Source organism: Plecotus auritus (assembly GCF_963455305.1).
Source record: "Plecotus auritus genome assembly, chromosome: 3".
NCBI classification, from domain to species: Eukaryota; Metazoa; Chordata; class Mammalia; order Chiroptera; family Vespertilionidae; genus Plecotus; species Plecotus auritus.
This window is the reverse complement of record NC_137772.1, coordinates 207,341,416-207,364,891: the sequence shown is the minus strand read 5'-3', so window position 1 is coordinate 207,364,891 and position 23,476 is coordinate 207,341,416. Positions and strand designations below refer to the sequence as shown.

The window sequence follows — 23,476 nt, the reverse complement described above, 5'->3', positions numbered from 1 at the left end:
TCACCCAGGGTATTTTTTCCATTAATTTTTTTTTTTAAGAGAGAGTGAAGGGGGAGGGGGGAGAGAGAGAAACAGAGAAACATGGATGTGAGAGAGTCACATCAACTGGTTGCCTCCCACCAGTACATGCCCTTGACGGGGAATCAAACCCAATACCCTTTGGTCCACTGGCTGGCACTCCAATCACTGAGCCAAACCCGCTAGGTAGGCCTCAAGTTTTTAATACTAAGAATTGTAAGGCTGTCTTGCCTCACTTCTTATGCCTGATTTTACCAACTAAAAAAGAAAAGCAAAAATGTTTTTGTTGTGTTTATGGTATATTTGAAAAAATTCATTAAAATTTATTTTGTGAATTCTCTAGAAATTTTTGAGGTTATTTAAAACAACATAGCTATAAAACTAAATTTGTCATTTACTTAAAGAACCCGAAAAGCAAGAAATTAGATTTGGAAGTGGCCAAAAGTAGATCTCTTGATATGTTACCTTATAAGAATAAGGGTTTTTTTCTTCTTCTTGGGATTTCTTCAACTGACAGTAGAAAATTTCAGTCAATGCTGAATTAAATTTGAGTAGCTTAGTAGTAGTGTTTAATGTACTTCTGGCTGAAGAGTTCTGTGTATCATTAGTAGAAACAAATTAGAGTGGTTGCCTGGCTCATGGTGATTATATCAGTAGGCAAGTCTGTGCTAGTCCCATCTTTTGGTAAATAGGCTTTCCGAAAATACAGAAACTGCCAATCATATTAACTTTCCTTTCTCTCTTCCTGCTCCACCTACAGTGATTAATCCAAGAGATGAGCACACAGCCTAAGCTAGGTCAATCTGAATCCATTACCAAGATTTTATTTTTATTTTTATTTTTTTATTTTATTTTTTTTTCATTACCAAGATTTTAAAATTAAGATTTGAAAAGACTACTTTTCCTTTCCGGGTGCTTTACTACAAAGTCAGAAATAAGGCACATAGGGTGTAGCTGAGATAGGAAGATTCCTGACAGCCTAAGAAATCCTAGCTCCAGTTTTTCCCAAGGTCAGCTCTGTTGTGATCCTAGCAGTGTATCCCACAGTCCCCCTTTTTTTTTGCTTAAACTAGCAGTAGTTGAACTAATGCACTCTCATAGATACCTACTTTCATGCCAAATACCTGTATTATTTTTACCAGTTTTCATCATTTTCCCCCTTGCTAATATTTTGTCTATTGAAGTGAATAATATTAATTATCCTGTGGAAATTTCTGAATTTTAGTAAAACTTAATAAGTTTGGATAGGATTTGTAATTAATTTAGATAATCTCTTTTTTTGTAAATGGTGGAAGTTTTTTTGAAATGAACAAGATTGTATGATGTATTTTAATTATCTTGTGGATCTTTTTACATCTAAATATGTATAACACTAGAGGTCCGGTGCATGAAAATTCATGCACTGGAGGGGGGGTTCCTCAGCCCAGCCTGCCCCCTCTCACAGTCTGGGAGCCCTCAGGGGTGGGAGGCGACCCGGCGATCAGGGGAAGGCAAATCCCCATCACACCTTTGCTGCTGCCACTGCTGACAGCACAAGCCTCAGGCGGCCCTGGGCAGCTGGGCAGCCGACATCTGAGGCTTGCCTGCACCTTGAGCATTGGCTGTGTAGCCGCCTTCCAAGGCTTGCCTGCGCCTCGGGCTGGCCCTGGCAGCTGGGGGGCCGAGGAGACTGGGGGAGTCCGGAGGCAGGCACACAGCTGAGGGGACTGGGTGCCACCATCTTGTGGCTGTGGGCGCCACTATCTTTGAGGGTGTGGCAGTCAATTAGCATATTCCCTCATTGGCTGTGGGTGCTGCCATCTTTGCCAATTAGCATATTCCCTCTTTATTAGATAGGACTAGCGGCCCGGTGCACGAAATTCCTGCACTGGCCGGGGAGGGGGGGCGGGTCCCTTAGCCCAGCCTGCACCCTCTCGCAGTCCGGGAGCCCTCAGAGGATGTCCTAAGCCAGTGGTCGGCAAACTCATTAGTCAACAGAGCCAAATATCAACAGTACAACGATTGAAATTTCTTTTGAGAGCTGAAAACCGACTTCTGCGCATGGGCCACGAAGTTTCAGTCGCACTGTACGTGCGTGCCCGCACATGGTATTTTGTGGAAGAGCCACACTCAAGGGGCCAAAGAGCCGCAGTTTACCGACCACTGTCTTAGGCCATCAGTCAGACATCCTTAGCACTGCTACAGAGGCCAGAGAGTCTTCCGCTACTGCCACTGCGCTCGCCAGCTGTGAGCCCGGCTCAGGGCTTCTGGCTAAGTGATGCTCCCCCTTGTGGGAGTGCACTGACCACCAGCGGGCAGCTCCTGCATTGAGCACCTGCCCCCTGGTGGTCAGTGTGCGTCATCATGACGGGTCATTCCTCCATTTGGTCGTTTTGCATATTGGCCTTTTATTATATAGGATTCCTGGTTAGTTTAATGAGAGAAGTAGGTAATGATGAAAAAAGGATTCTAGAATGAGTGGGCTTCTGGTCAAGGTGTCTGTGTAGGTAAATGCTGTGCTTTCATACTCCACAACCATTTCAAAAGTACAACTACACTACAGAACAGCCATGATTTAGAACCGCCTGAAACTGCGCTGAACGGAAGTCCTATAACTAAGGATATAAAGAAGAAGCCACGTCAAGACTGGTAGAAGGAACCCTAGGTGGTTTGGCTCAGTGGATAGAGTGTTGGCCTGTGGACTAAAGAGTTCCAGGTTCCATTCCAGCCAAGAGCACATGCCTGGGTTGCGGGCTCGATCCCCAGTAGAGGGCATGCAGGAGGCAGCCGATCAATGATTCTCTCTCATCATTGATGTTTCTATCTCTCTCTCCCTCTCCCTTCCTCTCTGAAATCAATAAAAATATATTAAAAAAAAACACAAAAACTGGTAGGAATGGAGGCGCCGAATGGGCTGGTCCCATACCCAGGTGTGGTGGATAAAAATCAAAGGAATATCTCAGCTGCAGAGGTTACCCCTGAAGATCAAGGGGTCCCACCTCCACACCAGGCTCCCCAGCCCAGGATTCCTGTGTCGGGAAGAGAAATCTCCATAACTTCTGCCTATAAAAACCAGCAGAGATTGTGGCTGAGTGAGGCAGAGAGCAGCTGGAGTCCCATGCAGTTCCTCAAAAGGCCCTGTGCACACTTACTCAGACTTGCTCCTTCTGAGCTCTAGCATTAGGGCAGCAGCTTGAAAGCAACCAGGGACTATAGGGGGAGGAACTGAAGTATCTGACGTCAGGGTGAGAGCTGGAGGGGCAACTTTCTCCCAGACAGAAGTGCTGGCAGAGGGACACAAATTGAGATATATAATCACTAAAGTAAATATTCCAGTAAACTTTACCTGAGTATTCTTTTACTAAGTAGTTTGGATTATATGGATCTATAAGACCTAATGACTCTAGAACTGCAGTAGTGCAGAGGGTTTATATAGCGAGAAGTAGAAAGTTGCTGTGTTGGGTCACAAAATAGAATCCCTCAAATATAAACTATGTTTATATTTTTTGAAGAGCATACGTAGCTTTAGTCAGATTCTCTAAGAAGTTTGTAACCCCAAAAAAGGTGATGAATCCATTGCAGTTTCCTGCTCTTCCTAAACAAAAAAAAAACCCCACACACCTGAATATCCCTGAATTCAGTACTCAAGAATTCTCTTCCAACAACATTAACATTAAAATCCATTAGCATTGTTACCTGTAGCATTGCTAATGACAGAGTATACAATTAAGCCTGAACCTGTACATGCATACATACATACACATGTGCATCACATAGTAATTAAAATTGTAAAGGAACTAACTTATTCAGTGAAAAGTAAGTCTTCGTCCCATCCTGTTACCAGATTTCCAGTTCTCCTTGAAAGTAGTCACTAACCTTTTCTTATGTGTTCTTCCAGATAGCTTTCCCTTTTCTAAGTAGCATTTTAAAATTTTCTTTACATAGATCTTGCACATTTCTTACTAGATTTATGCCTAAGTGTTATGGACTGAATTCTCGCCCTCCCCCCTAATTTATATATTGAAGTTCTGACCCCAGTACCTCAAATTGGGACTGTATTTACAAATGTAGTCTTTAAAGAAGTAATTGAGTTAAAATTAGATCAGTTAGGGTGGCCCCTAATACAACTTGATTGTTGTCCCTATAAGAAGAGATTACAACACAGATATAAACCAAAGTGTAGCCATGTGAAGAAAGAAAGAAGATGAACATTTACAAGGCAAGGAGATAGGTCCCAGAAGTAACCAATACTGCTCAGACTCGGACTGCTTGTCTCAGACTTCTAGCCTCCAGAATTGTGAGAAAATTCATTTTTGTTGTTTAAACCACCCAGCCTGTGCTACTTTGTTATGTCAACTCTAGTAAACCAGTACAACTTTTAGTACTGGGAAGTGGGGTGCTGTTATAACCCGTATCTAAAAAACTGGGAAATGGGAAGAGTTTTGAGATGCATGCTAGAAAAAACCTGGTTTGCCTTAACAAAATTGTTGGTAAAAATATATATGTCAGGCAATTCTGGTGAGGGTTCAGGAAGAAGAGAACTGTAGAAAAAGGTGCTGTCATCTTAGAGATATATACATGTATCATAAACAGTGTTGGTAGACATACATTAAAGGTGCTTCTGGTGAGATCTCAGAAGAAAATGAACATGTTATTGGAAACTGGAGGGAGGGAACCTTGTTATAAAGTGGCAAAGAACTTGGCTGTGTTGTATGTTAGTGTTTTGTGTAAAGTAGAACTTGTAAGTGATAAGCTCAAATATTTATCTCAGGATATTTCTAAGCAAAGTGTTGAAGATGCAGCCTGATTTCCCTTTGCTACTTATTGTAAAATGTGAGAGGAAAGATAAATCGAAGTTATTAAGAAATATAGAACCCAAAAGTTGAAGATTTTAGAAAATACTCAGCTTATCCATATTGCAAAAAAAGGAGAAAGCTTGTTCTGGAGAGACTACCCAGGTTTGGGCAGTCATTTGCTAGAGAGATTATGGGCATGTGATATATTGATCCAATCAGTCATCTCAACAGAAGCCAGGTAATAGAGAGTGTTTATCCAGGAGAGATTTGTAGGGGACTCTCTTGGATGGCTTGCACCACCATGAATTGCATGGAACAAGATTTTTGAGGATTTTATACCAGCAGAAATGCTGCCAAACTTGGACTGAAGAGGACACAAATGAGATGAAATAAAGGCAGGCCCTTGGACTTCTGGGATTCTACTAGATGGGCCAGTAGAGCTATGCAGTTTTAAACATGTGTTATCCTTCAAGAATAGGGAAGAATGTGCCTCAAAGATGGGTCAGGAGTTAGCAGTACTACCACTGCTACCATCGGCCCAGAACACAAGGCCCAGGGAGCAGCATTGTCTCCTCTATTGGTTTCAGAGAGGTTGAGGCCACTACTTTCCAGTCTAGTGAGAGTTGAATAATCATACTAAATATTGAACATTGCTTTTTAGCACAACTAATTAAAGCATTTATAATTTTAATAAAAGTAATCAAAAGAAAAACAATTCAGATAATTTGACAATTAATATTATAATTACCCAATATTAATGAATTTATGACAAACAATAGCCTATCTAATAAAAGCAATATGCAAATTAACCATCACTCCACTATACCCACAAGCCACACCCACCAGCCAATCAGGAGAGAGTATGCAAATTAACCCAACAAGATGGCTACGGCCACGGAGTGAGCAAGAGGCTTGGGTTTCCCCGGCAATGGAGGAAACCAAACTTTCCGCACACCCTGGCAGGCCCAGGCCTCCACTCAAGGCTACAAAGTTTCAATTATAGAAGATAAATAAATCCCAGATACCAGGGCCTCCACTTGGGTCACTGGGGGGCATGGCCGGCCTGCAAACCACCACAGGCCCCTCGCCCAGGCCACCCCACGCCCCAAGGGAACCCCCACACTGATCCGGGACACCCTTCAGGGCAAACAAGCCAGCCCCCACCCGTGCACCAGGCCTCTATCCTAGCTAATAAAAGAGTAATATGCAAATTGACCATCACTCCAGCACACAAGATGGCTGCCCCTATGTGGTCAAAGATCCTGTCCCCATGTGTACACAAGATGGCCATCAGGGGAGGGCAGTTGGGGGGGACCAGGCCTGCAGGGGAGGGCAGTTAGGGGTGACCAGGCTTGCAGGGGAGAGCAGTTAGGGGCAGTCAGGCTGGCAGGGGGACCAGGCCTGCAGGGGAGGGCAGTTAGGGGTGACCAGGCCTGCAGGGGTGGGCAGTTAGGGGCAGTCAGGCCTGCAGGGGAGGGCAGTTAGGGGCAGTCAGGCCTGCAGGGGAGCAGTTAGGCATCAATCAGGCTGGCAAGGGCGTGGTTACGGGGTGATCAGGCTGGCAGGCAGAAGTGGTTAGGGGCAATCAGGAAGGCAGGCAGGCAGGCAAGCAGTTGGGAGCCAGCAGTCCTGGATTGTGAGAGCATGCCCCTTTGGAGAGGGTGCAGGCTGGGCTGAGGGACAACCCCCGCCCCCCCATGCACGAATTTCATGCATTGGGCTTCTAATCCTATATAATAAAAGCGTAGTATGCAAATTGTCCCCTCAATTGGGAGTTCATCTGGGAGTTTGACCAAGGGCCAGGGCTGGCTGGGCGAAGGGAGGGAGGCCCTGGGGAAGAAAGGGAGGCAAATTTCGTGCACTGGGCCTCTAGTATAATATAAAGCCAGAAGTAAATTTTATATTCTTGACTACCCCGTATAGAGAAAAAACAAGTCAAAGTCAACTTACTAATCTTACAGGCTCTCAAATCCATTTGAAGACAGCTTTTCATTACATTCAGTTAATCTTAATATATAAGAAATTGCCACTAATGAAGAATGATCATTAGTGAAATGATTCTAGAGAAATCTTCCATCCTTCTGAATGAATGCAATTATTTTGTCCGTTTTTATAATATTTGATAAATGGCTACAGTGATGTGTTTGTTTACAGATAGGATTACCCTTGTTTAAGTTCATAAACTACTCCTAATCTGTAGTAGAATTCTCCTGTTCAGGCTTCAGTATCTTTGAAAAGTGAAATTCTTTGGTTGAATAGTTCTTTTAATAGACATTTTCAAAATATAGAAAAGCAGAGAGGATAATTTTATGAACCCCTGTGTAAACTTTTTTTTTTTATAAATATATTTTATTGATTTTTTTTACAGAGAGGAAGGGAGAGGGATAGAGAGTTAGAAACATTGATGAGAGAGAAACATCGATCAGCTGCCTCCTGCACGCCCCCTACTGGGGATGTGCCTGCAACCAAGGTACATGCCCTTGACCGGAATCGAACCTGGGACCCTTCAGTCTGCAGGCCGATGCTCTATCCATCGAGCCAAACTGGCTAGGGCCCCTGTGTAAACTTAACCAGACTTCAGTAACTGTCAGTGCATGGTCAATTTTGTTTTATTTTTCCTTCCCACCCCCACCCACCTAACTGGATTCCTTTGAGGAAAATCCTAACATATAATTTCATTTATAAATTCTTAAATAAATATGTTTTATGGGTATAATTATAAAAAATTACCTTTTTTATTTTTGGCAGGACATTTTGGCAGTTAGATCATGGCAACCATAGAAGAAATTGCACATCAAATTATTGAACAACAGATGGGAGAGGTATGGTTAGTTTATAGTTTATTCACTGGTTCATCAAAACTACATCAAATGTATATACTAGGTTCTGAAATATAGTTATAAAAGATGGCAATTTTGTCCTTCAAATTCCTCAGGCCAAAATTTTATAGTCATCCTTGACTCTTTCCTTACATTCCACATCCAGTCCATTCAGCTCATCTTGTCACCTTTCCTTTCTTAAGAGATCCCAAATTCAGGTGTCCCCCACCTCCCCATTATGGCTACTTCCCTGTTCTCAGCCATTATCTCTGCCAATATATAATACTCAAATATTGCCAGTATCTGTGCAATAACATCCTTTCTGGTCTCCCTTAATTCTACTCTTGAACATTCATAGTCTAGTCTTCACACTAAATCTAGAATGATCCTTTTTGAAAAAGATCCTGGCACTCCTCTGTTTCATAAACCCTCCAGTGTATCTCCATTTCACACAGTAGGAAATCCAGAACTTGTAAAGCTTTATGAGAACAAAAACTTTTATTGCTCTATTTTAGGACCCAGTACAAACAGTGCTTTGCAAATAGAATACACCCAATGTATGCTTGTCTAAATGGAAGGTGAAAGGGAAGCGGAAGGAAGGAATCAAAATAGTGAGGTCTAAATGTTCTTACTATTGTACCTTTATTTATTTTTCATTTGTTTATTTCTGTAAGATAGGATTTCATGGAAGTAGAATTGCTAATTTAAAAGGTGTGTATGTGTATTATATTGAATATATATGTGATGAACTGGCAGCAGCAATTCTTGGGTGATACACCCCGGAACCAGAGAGCAGGGAGCCTGATTCCGGGGTGCATCACACGAGAACTGCCCTCTCGCAACCCGGGACCCCTGGCGGATACCTGAGAGCCAGTTTAGGCCCGATCCCCACAGGCCAGGCTGAGGGACCCCACCTGCCGGAGGGACCCTGCTCATTCTGCAGAGCCCTTCAAGCCGTTGTGCCACCCTAGGTGTGGCTGGCCAGGGAGGGACCTAGGGAGGTTGGCTCCAGGGCATGTCCAATCCATCTCACCCAGTCCCACCCCGATGGCCACTCTCTAATTAATTTCCATGTGCACGAATCCATGCACCAGGGCACTAGTATTGAATATATGTGTGATGGGTATGCTTTTCCAGCTTTGTCTAAAGGTATAACAAAATTGTATTCTTTGAGAGAGAGAAAATTGAATTGATTTGATTATTAATTTTACATGATTGTGTTAGGTTGTTACAGAGCAGCAAACTGGCCAAAAAATCCAGATTGTGACAGCACTTGATCATAACACACAAGGCAAGCAGTTCATTCTGACAAATCACGATGTCTCTACTCCAAGCAAAGTCATTCTGGCCAGGCAAGATTCCACACCTGGGAAAGTTTTTCTCGCAACTCCTGATGCAGCAGGTGTCAACCAGTTATTTTTTACAACTCCTGATCTGTCAGCACAACACCTCCAGGTAAATAACCACAGCATGTCTTTGTATCTTACACTTAAAAAGAATTAAAAAGCATGTCATAAGTATGCTCTTAGTTACATACAGTAAGGTCCACTCTGGCAAGTTTGGCAGGAAGGTACTTAATATAGAATATAAAGAGCTCAAAGAATTGTTGGGGGGCTGAAGAAACAGTTCTAGGTCAGGTTTCCAAAAATAACTACTGGAGCACACTTGAGAACTACTTCTAAGAGACCTGCTGCTTCTGCACAGTTAGGAAACTGCCAGATCAGGAGCATCTTCTGAGGCTGCAGTTTCTAGGACCAAGCTGCTTGTGCCTTGAACCAGCAGCATCCATATTAAGAAGTTGGTATCATAGCTGCTATCTTTGTCAATTAGCCTCTTCTGTTATCATCTACATCTTCGTTGATAAAGCAAGCCATTTACTCTATGGTCTCCTTTAATATTCGAACTCAGTAGTGTAGATTAACTTTACATTGTGTTAGTGTTAATTTTTGTTAGTTATATATTACTAGAGGCCCGGTGCACAAAATTCGTGCACGGGGGTGTGTGTCCCTCAGCCCAGCCTGCATCCTCTCCAATCTGGGACCCCTTGAGGGATGTCCGACTGCACGTTTAGGCCCTATCCCGGTAGGATAGGGCCTAAACGTGCAGTCAGACATCCCTCTCACAATCCAGGACTGCTGGCTCCCAGCTGCTCACCTGCCTGCCTTCCTGATTGCCCCTAACCGCTTCTGCTTGCCAGCCTGATCACCCCCTAACCACTCCCCTGCCAGCCTGATTGATGCCCAACTGCCCTTCCCTGCAGGCCCAGTCGCCCCCAACTTCCCTCCTCTGCAGGCCTCGTCCCCCCCAACTGCTCTCCCCTGCAGGCCTGGGTCCCTCCCAACTGCCTTTCCCTGCAGGCCTGGTCGCCCCCAACTTCCCTCCTCTGCTGGCTTGGTCACCCCTACCTGCCCTCCCCTGCAGGCTTGATCGCCCCCAGCTGCCCTCCCTTGCAGGCCTGGTCTCTCCCAACTGCTCTCTCCTGCTGGCCTGATCGCCCACAACTGACCTCCCTTGCAGGCCTGGTACCTCCCAAGTGCCCTCCCCTGCTGGCCATCTTGTGTCCACATGGGGGCAGGATCTTTGACCACATGGGGGCAATCATCTTGTGTGTTGGAGTGATGGTCAATTTGCATATTACTCTTTTATTAGATAGGATACTTCAAGAGCCAGTTAGGGCTTTTACACACTGCATGCCTTTGGTTATGTAGATATTTTTACTGCTGGTTGTTACAATTGAATACAAATACAATGAACCATTAAGTTTGCCTCCAGAGAGATTTTGGGTGAGTGCCCACTTAAAATTGGATTCTACATTTGTTTAATGAAAAACTGATCAAAGAAAATTCCTTTCAGAATTGAAAAACTCCTAATTCATAAAATACAAAATCTTGCCAATGTATCCTGTTGGATTTTATTCTTTCAGTTACATCATTTTTAGAAACTGCTGAGGTAGAAAATGGATAGGGGTCACTAAAAAAATGTATAACATTATATATATATCCTAATTTCTTTATTTTATTAACAAATTTGATTTTTTTTTAAAATATATTTTATTTATATTTTACAGAGAGGAAGGGAGAGGGATAGAGAGCTAGAAACATCAATGAGAGAGAAACATCGATCAGCTGCCTCCTGCACACCTCCCACTGGGGATGTGCCCGCAACCAAGGTACATGCCCTCGACCGGAATCGAACCCGGGACCCTTCAGTCCGCAGGCCGACGCTCTATCCACTGAGCCAAACCGGTTTTGGCAACAAATTTGATCTTTTTGAAGTTTTACATTAACAGAAATATAAGCAGTTAGTATGCAGAGTTCCCATATAACCTCCCAACACACAGTTTCTCCTGTTTTAACATTTTGCATTAGGATGACACATTTGTTATAATTAATAAATTAATATTGATACATTATTAATGAAAATAGATATTTTTCTTTCCCTGATTTTTACCTAGTATTATTTTTGTTTCAGGATACCATATTGCATTGAGTTGCCAAATATCCTTAGATTCCTCTTACCTATGACCATTTCTCATACTTTCCTTGTATTTGATGACCTTGACAGTTTTGCGGTATACTAGTCAGGTAAAGTGTAGGTTTCCCCACTCTGAGACTTTGGCTTATATTTTTCTCATGTTAGATTGGGGTTGTGGGTTTTGGGGAAAAGGATCACAGAGTTTAAGTGCCATTTTCATTACACTATATCAAGGGTACTTACTATCATCACACCTTATGACTGGTGACGTTAACCTTGATCTCCTGGCTGAAGAAATATGTGTCAGGTTTTTACTCTTTAAAAAAAAAATTTGTATTATGAACGTGGAAGTAAGATTGGTATTTTGACTATTTCATGGATTATTACTAAGGGCAATGAAAGAGAAACAAGTATAGGATGGAATTTCTTGGACCAAGAAGATTTGATTTCTGGTCTAATGACCTAAGATGGCATATGGGCAAGTCCCTTGCCCTCTCAATATCTCTTCTACCCTTAGAAATAAGTAGCAGATAAAATATTAACACCTTTTGCAATAGATGTGCAATTGAGGAAAAGAATGATATTTGTCTTAGGTGCTTTTAAAGGACATCTAATAGAATTTTTTTAAAAGATTTTATTGACTGATTTTTATGGTAGTATAAAAATAAATGATAGCACTATAACATAACAAAGGACAGCTATTTTAAGAACTGTTTAAATATTTTAAAATCAGAATTACTTCCGAAGGCATTCACACCCTTAATAGAAGAAAAAGAGTCAAAGTAGAGGATTACTTTGAGGGTTGTTTTAAAGCAGGGGGAAGGTGTTTACTAAATGCTATATCACATTTTTGGGATTAAAATTAATTTGTTCACTTTTCAAAAGATTGAAAGAAAATGATGAAAAGGTTGAAGGATAAGCCTAAAAGAAGAAACTAGTATTTCTTTACCAGCATTAGTTGTACTTAGTGATGAACTCTTTATATAATCGAAAGAGGCTTAGTGATTTACCCAAGGCTATTCCACCTAGTCCCACTAACTTGCTACCATTTATCAGAGTCCACGCTCTCAACCACTACACCTAGCCCAAACTTAAGACAGCTCATTAATAAAAAGTTTATTTATATTTTTGTCTATCAATTATAGTTCCATAATTATAAAGTTAATACATTAACAAAATATTTTTCTTTTAAAAAATCTAGTTATTTTTTTATGCCATCATAGCATATTTTAGTCATGTCATCCCAGTGGAAAGGTTCTAAACTTTTTAAAGACAAATGTCATGATAGGATTGATAACTGTTGCCATAATTTGACAAGTTCCATATGCATATTAAATGCTTAATCTGTGAGATACATTAAAAACTACTTGTGTATTCATGTGTGTTTAACAGTCGTTTACTTGAATTAAGTTGTTATGGACAAATTAAAAAGGTATTCTTACTGTTGTTGCTTCTTACAACATTGAATTTTTTACCTATGTGTTAAGAAAATTACAAGTAGTTTAATTGATATATGCATAATAATAGAGTTTAAAGTTTCAAAATAACTTAAAAAGGAAGCAAAAAGTAAAACTGAATGTTCTTTTTTTATATGAGAGCATTATTGAGTAATAACATTGTTGTGTTTTGTTTTTGTTTTGGGGGATTTACTTTAGTTCTTAACAGATAATTCTTCTTCAGACCAAGGACCAAATAAGATTTTTGATCTTTGCGTAGTATGTGGAGACAAAGCATCAGGTAACATTAAAAATAATTTCCTATATGTGTCGTGTGGTTAAAGTAACTATCACACTACCATGAAAGTAAAAATAAAAATAAAAGTGCGTGTAGTTTTTATGGTTCATATTTGTCGCTTATGAAATTTAACTGATTTTCCCCCAGAGCTTTTTATTCATGTAAAGATTTTTCTCTTCAATGCAGTTTAATTTGATCTGTCAGTGAAAAAAAATTACATTTCAGAGCGTTATGAAAGACGGTTACCATTTTTGTTGTTGTTAATCCTCACCTAAGGATATTTTTCCCATTGATTTTTAGAGAAAGGGGAAGGGAGGGAGGAGGGGATGAGAGAGAGAGAAACATTAATGTGAAAAAGACACATCGATATGATTTCCTCCCACAAGGTGCTGATCAGGGCCAGGAATCAAATTTGTATGACCCAGCTCTAAGTGGTTTGGCTCAGTGGATAGAGCGTCGGCCCGCGGACTGAAAGGTCCCAGTTTTTTTTTTTTTGTTTTTTTTTTAATATATTTTATTGATATTTCACAGAGAGGAAGGGAGAGGGATAGAGAGCTAGAAACATCGATGAGAGAGAAACATCGATCAGCTGCCTCCTGCACACCTCCCACTGGGGATGTGCCCGCAACCAAGGTACATGCCCTTGACCGGAATCGAACCCGGGACCCTTCAGTCCGCAGGCCGACGCTCTATCCACTGAGCCAAACCGGTTTCCGCTGAAAGGTCCCAGTTTTTATTCCAGTCAAGGGCATGTACCTTGGTTGTGGGCACATCCCCAGTAGGAGGTGTGCAGGAGGCGGCTGATCGATGTTTCTCTCTCATCAATGTTTCTGACTCTCTGTCCCTCTCCCTTCCTCTTTGTAAAAAAATCAATAAAATATATTTAAAAAAAATATGTGTGACCCTTTGGTCCAAGGACCGACACTCTAATCACTGAGCAAACTTGCCAGGGTGACAGTTAAACTTTTGATAGTAAACTGAAGGCATGGAAAATTTTTTTGATGTGGACACCAGTTTTGTCAGAGAATTGGTAAAAATTAGTTGTGATCCTTGGTAATATATAACACTAAGTTGGTAACCTACCTGTTGAGCCCTGTTCTCATTTTAGCAATACAGAATAACTTGAATTATTGAGGTCGAAAAAGCTCTGGTTAACCTTTTTTTAATGCTTTGCATAACCCAGTAGGCATTTCTCCAAACCTGTTACAAGTATTCAGGGCTATGTCATTTTAGCTCTGGCTATTGTTACCTCATGCCAGAAATACAAACCAAGGTTCATTCGAACGTATTTATAAGTGCCAGTGTGATATAATTTAAGGGCCCAGTTTGTTTTCTTTAATTTTCTTTAAACTAGCCCATAGCTTAATTACAAAAATCTCCACTAGAGCTTTACTTAGAGTGTGTTCAGTTTGTTAATAGATGTTGTGCCAAAGAAATGGTTTGTGAAATGATAGGCTAATCAGAGCACTACAGATGTTTCCAGAGATTTAAAAAATGGAACCCACAGTGGTACATTTACACCATGGAGTGCTAAGCAGCTGTAAAAAAAAGAAGGATCTCTTACCCTTTGAGACAGCATGGAGGGACCTGGAGAGTATTATGTTAAGTGAAATAAGCCAGTCAGAGAAAGACAAGTTATCACATGATCTCACTCATATGTGGAATCTGATGAACAAAATAGATCCATAGTCATAGAAGCATGGAACAGACTCATGAATCTCAGAGGAAAGATAGGGGTACATAGGGAGAATTTAACCAAAGAACTTATATGTATATATGCATAACCCATGGACACAGACAATAGTGTGGTGAAGGCCTGGGCAGAGGGGGTCAATGGGGAAAGAAGGGAGGACATTTGTAATACTTTCAATAATAAAGATAAATTAAAAAAAATAAAAACAAATTTGGTGGACAAAAATCACACGAACTCACAGTGAGGAGGGATTATTATAGTTCAGATACTAACTGATATATCCTCCTTTTTGGAGCATAGTTTTTAGATTGAAATAGGCAGTATATAATAATTAATTTGTGATATCAGAAATGAAAATCGTTATGTTATAAAATTTAAAACACTGGCATTATTTAATATATCTTATCAGAGAATATGGTTGTTTTCATTTTCTGTTTGGTAACTCCTAAACATTTTTTTCATGTCCTAAACTCAGAAATCTCAGTTTTATCTCATATATGTTGTTTAAAGGGAAGAAATGGGCTTATTTCATTTCTATTCTAAAATAGATGACTTCTAAATATTTTGTCTCTAGGGCGTCATTATGGAGCAGTAACTTGTGAAGGCTGCAAAGGATTTTTTAAAAGAAGTATCCGAAAAAATTTAGTTTACTCATGTCGAGGATCTAAGGACTGTATTATCAATAAACACCATCGAAACCGCTGTCAATATTGCAGGTTACAGAGATGTATTGCGTTTGGAATGAAACAAGACTGTATGTATTAGCTTTAAAGGAGAAAATTAAGAATTCAGGCAAACTCTAGAAGTATGTTAAAATTAGCACATTAAAACGTCAATTTTTTATACTTTTTAATTTACAGTTTTCCAACTAAAAGTATAGAAATATATACATGTGTATTTTTAATTCACTGAACAAATAGTTTTTGAGTGCCTATATGCCAGTTGTGTATTTCTAGTTTGAACATGGTAAAAAAAAAAACACAACACAATTAACTAAGTTTAGTTTTTGGTAGCTATTATTGATTAAGCTCTAACTATGCCTAATAACTTTCTTATTTTCACAGCAAAATTGTATTTAGTAGGTACTACTGTTACCTATTTTACATTTGAGTAAGCAAATTTAGTAACTTGTCCTAGGTCACAAAATTAATAAGTGGCAAAACTTGGATTTGAAAATTGGTAGCTTTCAGTGCACAGGAGGATGCCCAACCATTTGAGCCCCACTGGTCAGGGCTTGACAAAGATTATAAAAAATAAGAATTCATCTACATTTCTACCACAGCAGTGACAGAAAGAGAAAAGAATTCAAAATGGCCACTTTTACAATAACTATTACAGTTTACTAAAGCAGCTTTGTCAAATTTGCAAATAATTTCTAAAGATTGATGGTTGCTTATCTTTGGAATTCGTTTATAATAACCATGTCTTCAGTTAGCAGCATTGCTGACCTAGAGTTTACATTTATAATTGTCTGTAAATTCTGCATTGTGACAGTCTACCACATTTTTGTAGCTGTTCAGTGTGAAAGAAAACCCATTGAAGTATCACGAGAAAAATCTTCCAACTGTGCCGCTTCAACAGAAAAAATCTACATTCGTAAAGACCTTCGAAGCCCATTAGCTGCAACTCCAACTTTTGTAACAGATAGTGAAACTGCAAGGTGTAGTAAATACAACAAGCAAAACATTAAGTAGCTGGTCATTTGTTTTTCTTTCCACTGAAACTAAGGCTGAAATTTGTTCTTATTTGTTACAGGTCAGCAGGACTGTTAGATTCAGGAATGTTTGTGAATATTCATCCGTCTGGAATAAAAACTGAGTCCTCTATGCTGATGACACCAGATAAGGTGTGTTTAGTGCAATTAATGTAAAGATTAAACATTTTTAAGCTTTTAAAATGGTTTCCTTTATTTCTATCAATTTAGTCAATTGCTTTGGTCCTAAATATTGTATTAAAAGTTGCTTTCTAAAAAATGTGTAAATTATCAACTGTCTCGTAGTGTCAAATAACAAAACTAAAACAATTTAGTTACGAGTTTGATGTCCTTTATTCAAGGGGAAACAACCCATGCATTGGGAGAGAACAGTGTCTCCTCATAAGCAGTGGAACACTCTTCCCCAGGAGAGTTTGGGCAAGAGTGAGTTTTACGAGCATTAGACGCAGCAGCAAGGAAACAGCATGATTGGCTGCAAAGTCAGGGATTTCCTCTTAAGGCCAGCAGGTCCTGTTTTCCTAGGGTAAGTACAAGCTGGCTTAGTTTAGATTTGTGACATAGGTGGAGCCACTGTAGCACCCTCTATTTTGTGGATCCCAATACTATAGGAATTTATCAGTAGAAATATTCCACTAGGACAGTGGTTGGCAAACTCATTAGTCAACAGAGCCAAATATCAACAGTACAACGATTGAAATTTCTTTTGAGAGCCAAATTTTTTAAACTTAAACTTCTTCTAATGCCACTTCTTCAAAATAGACTCGCCCAGGCCGTGGTATTTTGTGGAAGAGCCACACTCAAGGGGCCAAAGAGCCGCATGTGGCTCACAAGCCACAGTTTGCCGACCACGGCACTAGGACAATTATAGCTTCAATGTGAAAGTGACAAACATTAAAAAGTCTTTCAGATTTTTTCATCCTATCTAATAAAGAGGGAATATGCTAATTGACCCTCACACTGTCGCAAAGATGGTGGCACCCATAGCCAATAGGAGGGAATATGCTAATTGACTGGCCTGCCCTTAAATATGGCAGTGCCCACAGCCAATAAGGAGGGAATATGCTAACTGACTGCCCTGCCCTCAAAGATGGTGGCACACATAGCCACAAGATGGCGGCGCCCAGTCCCCTCAGCCCTGCTGGGTCGGCAGGTGCATGGCAAGGCTGGGCCCGCCCCACGCGCCTGCCTCCAGAGTCCCCGAGTCCCCCAGTCCCCTCAGCCCCCCAGCCGCCCAGGGCCAGCCTGAGGCACAGGCAAGCCTCAGATTGCAGCTGCCCAGCCACCCAGGGCCACCCGAGGCTCAGGTAAGCAGGGCCAGCTGAGGCTTATGCTGCCGGCAGTGGCAGCAGCAGAGGGGTGATGGGGCATTGCCTTCCCCTGATTGCTGGGTCGCTTCCTGCCCCTGAGGGTTCCCGGACTGTGAGAGGGGGCAGACCAGGCTGAGGGACCCCCCTCCAGTGCATTAACTTTTATGCACTGGGCCTCTAGTATTGAAATAAAAGTCATCATAAATAGGTATTTATAATAAGTGAAAATTTTTTAATATTCCTGCTCAGCCGTGTAGCTCAGTGGTTGAGTGTTGACCCAGGAACCAAGAGATCACCGGTTCGATTCCTGGTCAGAGCACATGTCTGGGTTGCAGCTTGATCCCCAGTAGGTGGTGTGCAGGAGGCAGCTGATTGATGTTTCTCATCAATGGATGTTTCTTTCTCTACCCCTCTCCTTACCTGTCTCTCTTAAAAATATTAATGAAAATATTTTTAAAATTTTTAATATTCCTATTATATTTCACTACAGATTATATAGTGCCAAGAGAAATTCCTAACACACCTGACTCAAATCTCCGACTTGAGTTAAGAGTAGGAATAGGATTGCAAGAGCTCTCATGTATCCAAGTCATTTGGGTTCTCTTAGAGATTTGGAGCAGCTCTTTATTGAGCAAGGGGTCTAAAGGAATAAAGGTTTGTTTATTTAGATTGAGTATTTAAAAATTCTGTAGTCTTCAGAAACCTTCTATGATAACAAAAAAAATTTCTCCTGAAGACTTATTTGTGAAAACAGATTTTAGGGAGCCTATGACTTGTTTCTCTTAGCTTGTAATGTGTTCTGGTTTTATATACCATGTAAGATTCTTCATCCTATTTATGGTCAGATTTGTTATATATCGCTTAATACTTTAAGGCACTCTTTTTTAAAAAAATTTTTATTGAGTTCAGAGAGGAAGGGAGAGGTAGAGAGAAAAACATCAATACAAGAGAGAATCACTGATTGGCTGTCTCCTGCACACCCCCTACTAGGGATTGAGCCTGCAACCCAGGCATGTGCCTTGACCCAGAATCAAACCATGACCTCCTTGTTCATAGGTTGACACTCTACCACTGAGCCACACCAGCCAGGGTAAGGCACTCTTAATACTTGCACTCTTAATACTTGTGCTCTTGAGTCTAATTTCAGCTGCCACCTGCTAGCTGCATAACCTTGGGCAAGTTATTTGACCTCTCTGTCTCATTTTCCTTTTTCATCTGTAAAATAGGGATAATGAGAGTGTCAACATAACAGATTAGGCTTTAGCATACTGCTACTAAGTGATGAGATTTGGTCTCTTACCATATATTTTTGGAGTTAGGAGATTTAGCCTTGTCTAAATGATTCAAGGTTAGATTGCTATTTAGAATTTTATTTGTATATTAACTCCTTTGGGAAAGGAAAAGAAGTAAGTTTTGTTGAGAAATGACCATTTGTCCAGATACTGTGCAGTCTATATATCTTTGTATTACATTGTAATACCAACCTTGTGTGGTAAGTTTCTGACAAATGGCACCCAAACTTTCAAGTCACAGGCTGAGTGAGGTCTTTCCACATTGCCCAAGAGTGGCAAAACTTAAAATTTTACACAGACCTGTTATGAAATGGAAGAGAATATAGGTGTTTAAGTTTTAGTTGAAAAATGTTAATTTTTCTTTTTTTTTTGTTTTTTTTTTTTTGTTAATCCTCAGCCGAGAATATTTTTCCATTGATATTTAGCGAGAGTAGAAGAGAGAGGGAAAGTCAGAGAGAAACATCGATGTGAGGGAAACACACCGATTGGTTGCCTCCTGCACAAGCCCTGACCAGGGCCTGGGCTGGGGAGGATCCTGCAACCAAGGTACATGCCCCTGACCGGAATTGAATCTAGGACCCTTTGGTCCACAGGCTGACACTCTATCTACTGAGCCAAACCGGCTAGGGCAAATCTTTTTACTCATATATAAGACTAGAAGCCCAGTGCACGAAATTCGGGCAATTAGGGGAGCTGGGTCCCCTCAGCCCAGCCTGTGCCCTTTCGCAGTCCAGGAGCCATCAGGGTATGTCCGACTGACAGCCTAGGCCTGCTCCCTGTGGGGAGCGGGCCTAAGCCAGCAGTTGGACATCCTTAGTGTTGCCATGGAGGCAGGAGAGGCTCCCGCCAGGGCCACTACGCTAGCCACTACGTTTCTGACTGAGTAGCCCTCCCCCTGTGGGAGCACACTGACCACCAGGGGCTAGCTCCTGCATTGAGCACCTACCCCCTGGTGGTCTGTGCACACCATAGCGACCAGTCATTCCACCGTTGGTCCGATTTGCATATTAGCCTTTTATTGTATAGGAAGGCTACAGCAGAATGGTTAGGAACATGGGTTTTCCCATCAGACCTGGCTTCCCACCCTGCTTCCCCTATCTACTGCTGGAGTGACAATGGGTAATTCTTATCAATAAAGGGATGATGATTCCTATTTCACAGTGTTATTGTTAGGAATAAATAACATATATAAGTAGTAATTGTGCAAGAACTCAGTAACTGGTGGGTTTCTCAGTAAATGATTCTGGGACCATTCATTTGGGGAGAACTCAAAAATTATTTCATTCTACTTATTCACCAAAATTAATTTCACATAAACTAAAGAATTACCATAACAAATGAATCACAGAAACATGTATTCTCTTAGGATTAAGAACACTGAAAACAAAAACCATAAAGGAAGAATAAAAAATACCATTAAGGGATCCTGTCAATACATCAGAGAAGGCAACTGAAGGCCTCTCATTAGGTTGGGGTGGAATAATTCGAACATTTAAAAAAGAATGACTAATGGATTAAAAAACGTCAAATATATAAAAATATATGAAATTTAAAATGATACTCAAAACTCACTCTCACCATTAGAGGTTGCTATGATATTGACTTATTGCTCTACAAATTGGAAAATAAAAGGAAGAGGAATCAAGCACTTAACTGCCTTTGCTGTACAAATTATATTTCTAGGTAATCATAGTTAAGGAAAGTTGTTTTTAAAAAGCTAATTAATACATAAATATATACAAATACATGCACCAGTAACAAAAATAAAAGCTGAAGGCAAATGGGAAAATAATGTAATCTGTAAAAATAGCCTAGTATCTTAAATATTTAAGATTTTTGAGCTGCAACATTTCCTGGTATTTAATACACAGTGCCTGGTAAAAGTTGGCATCCTAGGAAGTCTATTCAATAATACTTTTACATTTTTTCCCTCTCTTCACTAAAATAATTTTATTACATTCTTTTTATTTTCTATTTTATGTTTTGGAAATTATAACAGTATCAAAATTTAAAAAGGATAATCTAATAGCCTTTTTTTTTTAATCCTCACGGAGGATAAGTTCTTAACAGTTTTAGAGAGAGAGGAAAGGAAAGAGATAGAGGCATTGATGTGAAACATGGATTGCCTCCCATACTCGCTGCACCGGGTTTCAAACCCACAACCTAGGTATGTGCCATGGCTGGGAATTGAACCCCAAACCTTTTGGTGTACAGGTTGACTCTCCAACCAATTGAGCCACCTGACCACGTAATTTAATAGCTTTTTAAGTGACTATGACATGGATGGATAGGTGAGCCATTAAGTGCCTTTTTTGATTTGAAGTAACTTTTGTATAACATTTTGTTGTAAACATAGGAAATGTACCTGATGTTTTTAATCATGTATTTTCTACAACAAGCTTCTAAATGCTCACAGCTCTTCGATATTACTTTTTAGATTTCATCTTAGAGTACTTTTATTTTGGCATTTCATAATCTATAATTGGATATTTCAGATTTAAAAGTATACAGATATCTACTTGCAGAATTTAACTTTTCTTTTTTTTTTTTTTTTAAGGCTGATTCATGTCAGGGAGATTTAAGTACATTGGCCAGTGTGGTTACATCTTTAGCAAATCTTGGAAAAACTAAAGATCTTTATCAAAATAGTAATAAAATGTCTATGATTGAAGGATTAAGTAATGGTGATACCTCTCTGTGTGAATTTAATCAAGAAATTCATACCAACAGTGATGTTTCAAGGTAAGGTCTGTTTTGATCTTAAGTGTCCTTTTGCTTAAGTGTCCTTTAGTATTTCTTAAGATATTTTTATGTTGAATACTATTTATAGAAGTTTCAAAAAACTGGTATTTCTTTAGGTTTAGAAAATGTAAGGCATAGTCAGTTTTAACTAAAAAATTCCATTCAATGTAAATCCAGCAGGCTACATTATAAATAATGAGCAATAAGTGAATACTATTATATGTTAGAAATGTAGTCATAAAATTTAGGAATTTTTTTTTCCACTAAAGATGATCATTTGGGTCTGAAATTTCAGATTTAGTTTAGTTGTCAGATTTTATCCTCTGTGTATTTAGAGTTAACCATTTATCTTTATTAGGGAGTCATGTTCATTTTTCCCATCAATTTTTAGTGATGAAATAGATTTAAAGACTTAGTTAAATCAAATTTTTAAGTTACACTTCAGGAAACTCATCAGAATTCTATTTTTCATTCTCAATATTAATACTTAGTATGTAGAAACCAGATTTCTTTAGGCTTTTTTCACATTCTTTCCATCACCTCAAATATTGAAGAAACTTCATTTAAGAATCTCATTAAGTACTTTGTTGAACAAGAGGTTTCAAGTAAATCTAGAAGGCATCTCATTAGAAAATATGGAGAACTACTTTGAATAATTATTTACTAACATTAGTTAATTTTTGCTATCCTAATCTCAGATTCTTACCGTTTAGATGTAGCTATGTAACCACAAGTTTTAAAATATTCTCTGAATTATAAAATAAAATTAAAACCTAATTTTATGTTGTGTAGAACACAGTCAAGTCAACGTAAGTTCTAGCCCTTGTTCTTTCTAAATAACTGCTATATGTAAAATGAATGAGCTGATATCTTGTAACAAATGTATAACTTGTAAAAGCATATTTTTATACCAAAGTATAAAAATTATACCTCCTTAATTACATAAGTTTTTTTAAAGACTAGTTCTCTGATAATACATTAATATATTTTTTCATACATATGAAGTCTAATTTGTTGCTTTGGAGAGTCATAGATATCACTGAAATAGAGTGTTCAGTGATACACCAAAGTTTTATTTCCTAAACAGTTTTTAGGCCTAAATCTTAATTCCAGAATTTTATATAGAATTTTTATTTTATTGTGGAGATGGCCAAGCTCACAGCTTCTGATGTCTCCTTATAGGGCATTTGACACTCTTGCAAAAGCATTGAATCCCGGAGAGAGCACAGCCTGTCAGAGCTCAGTAGAGGGCATGGAAGGAAACGTACACCTAATTGCTGGAGACTCAAGCATAAATTACATCGAAAAAGAGGGGCCACTTCTCAGCGATTCACATGTAGCTTTCAGGGTATTTCCATATATATATATATATATATTTTATAATTTTTATGTTGTATTATCCATTTTGATTTTAATCTTCCTTTCAAAAATCAAAGTATATTTGTTGTGCTTTTAAAAGTCAGAAATATCCCTGATAGAACTCAAAACAGCAGCTAAAACATATACATCTGCCTATATAAAATAATGGCTTAATAAATCCTGTTCCTAAGAAATAGTTATAATATTAATTAATGGGTTTAAGTTTATAAAAGTTAGCTTTTAGAACATTTACACATACATTGTTTCTTTTTTTACATTAAATATTGGCAATCATGATCTGTCAAATGCACTGGTTTGTTCAATGCCTCACTACTATTACTTTAGTATAAACCAGTATCTAAGACTCAGATACTCTGCTCTTATCAAGAGTAACTGCAGAGAACTCCACTTAGTATGTATTACCCCAGTTATCTAGCTCTTAGAATTATTTTAAAAAGGTAAAAATTATTTAACACATTTTAACTTTGTGTTAACTTTTAACACTTTAAACATTTTGGAGAAGGTACATTTGTAACTTATTTTCTGCTC

General features: G+C 39.4%; 1 protein-coding gene across 4 annotated transcripts in view; it reads left to right on the top strand.

Annotated features, from left to right (window-relative positions):
• Positions 1-23,476, top strand: part of NR2C1 (nuclear receptor subfamily 2 group C member 1) — a 44,278-nt gene that overhangs the window by 3,308 nt on the left and 17,494 nt on the right. For 3 of the 4 annotated variants that reach the window (XM_080661194.1, XM_080661195.1, XM_080661196.1), the window contains exons 2-9: positions 7,542-7,615; positions 8,837-9,067; positions 12,742-12,823; positions 15,088-15,267; positions 16,026-16,173; positions 16,269-16,359; positions 21,384-21,568; positions 22,751-22,916. In XM_080661194.1, coding sequence (XP_080517320.1) covers positions 7,562-7,615; positions 8,837-9,067; positions 12,742-12,823; positions 15,088-15,267; positions 16,026-16,173; positions 16,269-16,359; positions 21,384-21,568; positions 22,751-22,916 — 1,137 coding nt within the window. In that variant the 5' untranslated portion in view covers positions 7,542-7,561. The remainder of the gene's footprint in view (positions 1-7,541; positions 7,616-8,836; positions 9,068-12,741; positions 12,824-15,087; positions 15,268-16,025; positions 16,174-16,268; positions 16,360-21,383; positions 21,569-22,750; positions 22,917-23,476) is intronic. The other variant, XM_080661197.1, reaches the window with a different exon arrangement.